This window comes from Synchiropus splendidus, chromosome 19, assembly GCF_027744825.2.
Source record: "Synchiropus splendidus isolate RoL2022-P1 chromosome 19, RoL_Sspl_1.0, whole genome shotgun sequence".
Classification (NCBI taxonomy): Eukaryota; Metazoa; Chordata; class Actinopteri; order Syngnathiformes; family Callionymidae; genus Synchiropus; species Synchiropus splendidus.
Window position 1 is genome coordinate 7,039,454 of NC_071352.1, and position 7,713 is coordinate 7,047,166.

At 41.2% G+C, this 7,713-nt stretch overlaps 2 protein-coding genes across 2 annotated transcripts; one reads left to right on the forward strand and one right to left on the reverse strand.

The window, feature by feature from the left end:
* Positions 1-673: 673 nt before the first annotated feature.
* On the forward strand, positions 674-1,880 carry LOC128751337 (dexamethasone-induced Ras-related protein 1-like). The gene is made up of 2 exons (XM_053852303.1): positions 674-1,141; positions 1,220-1,880. Exons 1-2 carry the CDS (start codon positions 871-873, stop codon positions 1,741-1,743), a joined length of 795 nt encoding a protein of 264 aa, XP_053708278.1. The 5' UTR covers positions 674-870; the 3' UTR covers positions 1,744-1,880.
* Positions 1,881-2,431: 551 nt separating this feature from the next.
* med9 (mediator complex subunit 9) lies at positions 2,432-3,707 on the reverse strand. The gene is made up of 2 exons (XM_053852422.1): positions 3,603-3,707; positions 2,432-3,442 (listed from the first exon to the last, which is right to left on the reverse strand). Exons 1-2 carry the CDS (start codon positions 3,680-3,682, stop codon positions 3,223-3,225), a joined length of 300 nt encoding a protein of 99 aa, XP_053708397.1. The 5' UTR covers positions 3,683-3,707; the 3' UTR covers positions 2,432-3,222.
* Between the last annotated feature and the right edge of the window lie 4,006 nt (positions 3,708-7,713).

Here is a 7,713-nt window from a genome sequence, read left to right on the forward strand (position 1 = left end):
AGTTTTCATTGAGATGCTTTGACGCAGTTCATACAGTAAATGTTTGTATCCAACAAAAAAATTGACAGGTCAAATTGAATCCTGTGAAACTGGAATGGTCCCAAACAGACTGATTTAATGGCTCTGAGCTGGAGCTGCTTCGGAGGTGAATGTTCGAAATTTTAATTGCAACAGTGATAATAATAATAATAATAATAATAATAATAATAATAATAATAATAATAATAATAATAATAATAATAATAATAACTTGAACTGAATTTCATGTTGTCATGAATTTTTTTTCTGAAATTCAGAATCAGACTTGTTTCTTTTAAATTCTGTGGTCGACAAATGATCTATGAAAAGAGAGTAGCTGCGGCCATAACCGGCCCCTGTGCCTTACGTTGGACTCCACAGAGCAGCGCAGTGTTCCAGTAGTAAGTAAAAGTGACTGCGACTTAAAAGACTAAGACATTATTATTAAGACGTCATCTTAAAAGCTGTCACTTAAAAGCAGGGTAAAATCGACGTATGCGCAGTGGCTTGTGTCAGTTGCGCTATTTTTTTTTCCATGGCTGAATTTCAATTCCTCGGATTTGTAATTGCTTTGGGGTGGAATTCAGAGGCTGTAATGAACTGGCTGTGTCTCGCTGGCTTTCTGCTGATGAGGGCTGGACAGGACTGACGCACAGAACCAGCCATAGTAACATTTTAATTCCAGGTCTGTTCCATCTTCCCAAATTGGTGCGTGACGCACTGAGGAGGCGCGGCCACTTGCGTCCATAAAAGCCTGCACCGTTCACACCGTCCTCACAACCGAGACCCTAGCAGATAACAGCCCACTAAGAGGGAGTCGAGCGGTCCTCTCAGCGGCAAACATCTGCAAACATGATCAAGAAAGCATCGCAGTCCGAGAGCGACTTTGATATTCCAGCCAAGAACTGCCACCGCATGGTGATTCTGGGCTCCACCAAAGTTGGGAAGACAGCGATCATCTCGCGGTTTCTGAACGAGAGAGTGGAAGAGCAGTACACTCCTACTATTGAGGACTTCCACAGGAAATTCTACAGCATCCGAGGAGATGTTTACCAGCTGGACATCCTGGACACATCTGGAAACCACCCCTTCCCTGCCATGCGGAGGCTCTCCATCCTGACAGGTGCGCGCTGTTTCAACTGCTGATTCAGAATTGTCGTGAAAACAAGGCGTCTAATGTACTTTTTAATGTGTTCCTCAGGTGATGTGTTCATCCTGGTCTTCAGTCTGGACAGCAGGGACTCCTTTCATGAGGTGCAGCGCCTCAAACACCAAATCTACGAGACCAAATCTTGCTTGCGGAACAAAACAAAGGAAAACGTGGACGTCCCGCTGGTGATCTGCGGCAACAAGTGCGACAAAGACTTTTACAGAGAAGTCCAGGAGGACGAGATCGAGCGGCTGGTCGGCGGGGACGCGCACTGCGCCTACTTTGAGATATCGGCCAAGAAAAACACCAACATCGAGCTCATGTTTCAGACTCTCTTCACCATGGCCAAACTGCCCGACGAGATGAGCCCGGGTCGCCACTGCAAAGTTTCCCTGCAGTACTGCGAGGTTCTGCACAGGAAGTCGTTCAGAAGCAGAAAGGGCAAAGACGAGACGGCGTATGGAGTGGTGGCACCTTTCGCCCGGAGACCGAGCGTTCACAGTGACTTGATGTACATCAAGGAGAAAGCAGTCGGGGGCAGTCAAGCTAAGGAAAAGGGCTGTGTTATCTGCTGACCAATGGCCTTAAGACTTTCAGAAAATATCTAAAACTCTCGACGCTGTAGCGGTTGCCTGGCAGCCCTCGCCCAGGGCAGAAATGCCCAAACGCCCCCTGTGCCTCTGGCAACAGATGTGACGATGCTGCTGTAATATCTGCCTCTATAATAAAACTGTTTACATTTTTCCAAACTTGTGCAATCTGAATTTCACAGTATGAACAAAGCTGAATGTCTATTTATTATGTCAGTCAAGTTTTGTATTATAAATAAAGCACTTATTACGATTCTATTCCACGTTGTGCCTTCCATTTTCTGATTTAATGTGAATCTTTGCATCGATACAAATGTGGATTAAAAATGTTCATCAGTTACAATATCTCAATCGACAACATTTGTATTCCAAATCTGACAGAAACACTAAACCGATTGATTGAAACCAACAAAATTGAACACAAGTTCACACAAGTAGACAACTACTATTCAGAAAAATAAGGATTAGTGGGCATAAGAGTCATAAATTATAACTGTCTGATTGAATCTGAAAAAAAAAAAAAAAAAAATATATATATATATATATATATATATATATACAGTGGTACCTCGGTTCTCGACCACAATCCGTTCCAGGCGGCCGTTCGAGAAGCGATTTGTTCGAAATCTGAATCGATTTTTCCCATTACAGTGAATGGAAAAAGAAATAATGCGTTCCAAGCCTTAAAATAGTCTTTTGTAGGAGTGAATGTAGAGTGTCTGCTGCAGGTGCACTGTTCCTCTATGTGTGTGGCCGCTGCATGTGGGAGGGGTTGCCGAGTGAGTGACGTCTCTCCAGAAGTGAAGAGGTGCCCGGTGCGTGTCCAGATCTGAATGTGCGCTTCTGTGCAGTTTGGCTGTGACAAAGTCATAAACCAAGTCACGCTCTGTCCCAGACTCGCCTCATCCCTGTCCCAGCTCCAGCCCACAACAGGACATCAAACCCTGGAGTGAGCGCTCCAGCCTCGGAGGTGTGGAGAACCTCCCCTGTGACACTCCACCACGGTCCAGTGCGGAGACAGGAAAGGTTTTACACCTCAATATGAAGAAAAAACAGTCAGTAAATGGAGCTAACGGGACACATCTGCATACAGAGGCGCCGTAAAACACAATAACAAAGGCTTCGTGGGTCAGCTGATCGGTCCGCGCACATTCTGTTTTTTCCGGCTTTTTTCGGGGGCGAAATTTTTGTTCAAATTCCGATTTGTTCGAAGTCCGGGACGTTTTGAAAACCAAGGTACCACTGTATGTATATGTATGTGTATATATATATATATATTCAGAAATCATGTGCGGCCAAATGTACGTGAATTCTCAATTTTATTACAAACTCAGATGAGAAATAATACACAAAATAGAGGAGAGAAATACAATAATTCGCTTGGTAGCTGGGGGAGGGTGGTGGTGATAAAAAATTCTGTAATTGTCTTTTAAATGTTTCATATCTCCGTTTGGTTGTTCAGCGTCATGAAGCTTTTGGTACTTCAAACATACACAGGCTCTTGTACTTCTGCAGCAGCTGGTTCTTGGTCCGGACCTGCTCCCTCAGCGTGTCCAGCTGCTGCTGCTGCTCCACAGGACTGCTGTCGATGCCGGGCATGTTGGAGATCAGCTCCCGAGCCTCCTGGATCTTAGTCTTCAGCTTGGCCAACTCCTGGTGAACATCCTGGCTGTCTTTGTCCATACTTGAAACGACACAAGCAAGCAGAGTTAGCCGAGCAGCGGCTAGTAGCTTTAGCGAAGTTCACTTAGCAACCAGTACGTGGCTATTTTTACAACGGATTAAGCATCATCGGGAAAACTCAGATCACCACGAAACGCGAATTAATAAGAAATGTGTTTTACCATTTGATAATATCATGAACTAAGGGCAGTAAAGAGCAATCTTCGGTCTCTTTCTCTTGCATCGGTTGTGCGGCAGCCATTATTATTGAGGAACTCTGCACACCGGAAGCATTGCAGCGTCACATGATGACGTCACAAACAACAGCCGTACACAAAACTGAATGATTAATGTTATTATTATTACTATTAGTGGTAGATGCGGGAGTAGTAGTAGTAGCAGTATATATGTTGTTTACAACACAACAACGAAGTCAGACGAAAACACTTCGTAACTGTCTCAAGATTGGATTTTATTTTGTATTGATCATTTTTAGATTTTGGTTGTGCAAATATAAGAGAACCTCATCCGTTTTACAGCCTATCAGTAAGGAAAATAATGGAACAAAAGCTATGAAAAGTCAAAAATTCTACACTAAAATGTCTTACAAAGTTTATATGTTGTATATGTGTCAGTAAAAATGCCTCCGACTATCAGTAGAACAACTAAAACAAGTGATTTTAAAGGTCATAAAAATATACTTTGTGGAATATTATTTCATCAAATAAGCTTGCCTTTTTTTCTTCTTCAAAGAAACTGCTTCAAAGTGAACTGCAAGCTAAGTATGTCGTCTTTATAGCACTGAATTTTATGTCTGTGCAAGTTAATTCAATGATCTTCACGATAGAGGATTGTCCACTTTGACCTAGATATCATTTCTGTCTGCACATGCCACAATGCAATGGCATTCATGAACGTGGGTGAGTCACATGATATATGTATTTAGGTTGGCAGCTTCTATTGGGGTATTCTGATTCCCTACGTACACGGCTACTTTGTATTGAATTGAGTTCAGCAGGATATGTGGTGAGGATAGATCCAAGCAGGTCGTGACATTAATATTACTTCCTGTCAATTATATACCTAAGCAATGGCATACTGGCCTTTGCATGCGCTTGAAATAGAGAAATCCCACATAGAGGTGAGCATACTATGGAAATACAAAGGCAGTTAATGAATTTCTGAGTAGGGGTGCTGCAATTATAGATATAAGTCCAGCCATCCTTTTCATTGACCTATATTCCTGCTGTACATATATGGAGACTAAATAGAATTCTCTTTTACACCTAGTGATGTGACCCATAATGTACTTACTGCTGTATGAATTTCAGCATTAATAAAGAATACAGTTATAATATGTTTTCAGCTTTTTAAATCTGATATCTTACTGATACTTTTGTGTCTGACAGATACATAACTAAAAAAAACCCACACAGGATTCTGACCCAGATTTTACATTGTAGTGTAATGTGTATCCGAAGTGGTTTTACCAAATGGGTCACCAGGGAAAGCTCTGACACCTCGCATTTATGAATCCCAAAAAGTGGGTCAATTTATGACCCGCAAGCACCACATAAGCAGGAGCAGTACAAGGCTGTCACCTGAAATAACGCTCAATTGTAATATGAAAGCTTTTAATTTCAGAATGAGACGCCTACTCTGAGGCGATAATATGCTTCACTTGTTTTTGTTTCACATGGAAGTCTAATGAAGTATTTTATTTATATTGTACTTTCTTTTAGAAAGTCAAATGGAGACAACTACTAGGGTTCATCGATGTGATAAATGAGGAACAGAAAAGGAAGGAAGTAACCTGTGAAGATGATCAAGATTGGTCAAGGTGGAGGAGGCTGACAAGCTGTGGCAACGGCTGACTGGAGAGCTGAAGAGGATGGGTTTATTTTGTTCAATTCAACTGGTCACAGTGTTGAGTATCTAGCTAATATGAATCGTGCTCTACTACTGACACTTTAAAATGTAAATGGTCAATAAAGGTTCAATAAAAAAAGCAACTTTTGAGTCAAAATGATCCACAATATCTTGCTTCACTCTCCGTGGTGCCTCGTTTTTCGAACGTCTCAAAATTCGAACGTCTCGGAATTCTAACAAAAATTTCTAGATTTTTTTGCTTTGTGTTTCAAACAAAAATCCAGAACTCGATCGCCCCTGAAAAAAGCAAGAATAAACACAATGTGCGCGGACCGATCAGCTGACCCACGATGCGCTTTGTTATTGTGTATAACGCAGCCTCTGTATGCAGACGTGTCCAGTTAGCTCCATTTACTGACTGTTTTTTTCTTCATATTGAGGTGTAAAACCTTTCCTGTCTCCACACTGGACCGTGGTAGAGTGTCACAGGGGAGGTGCTCGCTCTCCACACTCCAGGGTTTGATGTCCTGTTGTGGGCTGGAGCTGGGACAGGGATGAGGCGAGTCTGGGACAGAGCGTGACTTGGTTTATGACTTTGTCACAGCCAAACTGCACAGAAGCGCACATTCAGAGCTGGACACGCACCGGGCACCTCTTCACTTCTGGAGAGACGTCACTCACTCGGCAACCCCTCCCACATGCAGCGGCCACACACATAGAGGAACAACGCACCTGCAGCAGACACTCTACATTCACTCCTACAAAAGCCTATTTTAAGGCTTGGAACGCATTATTTCTTTTTCCATTCATTGAAATGGGAAAAATTGATTCAGATTTTGAACAATTAGCTTCTCGAAGGGCCGTCTGGAACGGATTGTGGTTGAGAACCGAGGTACCGCTGTACATTGAAAACACAAAACAAACTTGTCCACTTCATTTTAATGCTTTTACTGAGCTGCTGTCTCCGAGCCAAGGTCAAACAGGATGATCTTGATATGGATTTGAGTAAAGGATTCAAATGATCAAATAATAAATAATAAAACAATATATACACAGATGAATATGTTAATGAATACATTTAAAATGAAAATTCAATGTTGCGTTTTTCAATTCTCATTTTCTCCAGATCATTCTTGTCACCATACTGTGAAGGGTTTAAAACAATGAAATAAGCGTAACCACTGTCCTCATTTTCCTTTTGAAAACCATATATTAAAGCATTCTAATCCACCTACTTTGAGAGTCGTCCATTGGTCCATTAGTGAGCGGCAGCACTTCGTTACAGCTTCCTGGAAATAATTTACGGTGAAAAATGAAGCGGCCGCTTATGCAAATATATCTTCAGAACTTCAGGACATGGAGTCTGATTACTTGATATGCATGAAATCTTCCAAGGCTGTAGAAAGTCAATGAAAAGGAAAGACTGTCCGTAGAAAGCTTGGGACTCTTAAACTTAACTTATTATAATAATAATAATAACTTTCATTCACTTGATAGCTTCCTTGGCTCACCCAAATTTGAATCAACCAAAGCCACATTTCAGGAAATCGATTGCTTCTTGTTGCATTTTAATAAATACAACTATTCACTCTTCTTAGTTTTTGGAACATAGTCGACTCTTCAAGGAAAACTAATATATATATCTATGGTGCCCCCAAGTGGTGGACCGGTGCACATCTGATCCGGTGTCCACTCACTTCTTCGTGGACATCACAGCTCGGTCGCTACACCAATTGAATCATATTTTTTGCACTTCCCTTTTGCATCTAAAGAGTTTGAAACCATCGAAGGACCAATGCACTTAAAGCGTGTCTCACCTGTTTTCTACATGATTATTTTTAAGTGTGTACATTAACACATGGGAGCATAAGGAGACAGTTAAAAGTAAGCTTCCTTGAAAAGACATTTTTCCATTGTCCAGTATAAATGATGAAAAGATGCGCTTAGATGATCAAGAATGCAATTCACAGTTGCTATGGCTCACTGAGAAGCCCATTCATAACAAGGTACTAACCAATATATAACCGTCCTGATAGTCTGTCCGAGGTGTTTATCGTAATTTTTCAGCCCTTAAAGGTCAGGTTTTTTATCACTTCGAAGACCGAACAACTGATTGACTTTGTTTTTCTTGCAGCTTTGAGACCACAGAAATTAAACAGCTTTTGATGTTTTAAATCATACATATACAATATTTGTATGTTCATATATTTAGCCTGAGAGAGTCATGATGTTTTGAGAAAAAATGTATACATGAAACCCAAAGAAATCATTTTCAAACATTTTTCTGGTTCAGAGTTCAGTTAGTCAGTGTCAATATATACAAGCACATTTATTATGATTATGGGGTGCATTCATCAGTTGTAATGTTCACTGTTATGTTTATTAATCTTCAGTAATCTCTTCTGTATTCTGCACCCCTATGTG

Bases quoted from the DNA above. Each gene is read 5' to 3' on its own strand.
- LOC128751337 (XM_053852303.1), top strand. From the start codon at position 871: ATGATCAAGAAAGCATCGCAGTCCGAGAGCGACTTTGATATTCCAGCC. The intron at 1,142-1,219 runs GTGCGCGCTGTT...TGTGTTCCTCAG, and splicing joins GAGGCTCTCCATCCTGACAG to GTGATGTGTTCATCCTGGTC.
- med9 (XM_053852422.1), bottom strand. From the start codon at position 3,682: ATGGCTGCCGCACAACCGATGCAAGAGAAAGAGACCGAAGATTGCTCT. The intron at 3,443-3,602 runs GTAAAACACATT...TGTCGTTTCAAG, and splicing joins GTTCATGATATTATCAAATG to TATGGACAAAGACAGCCAGG.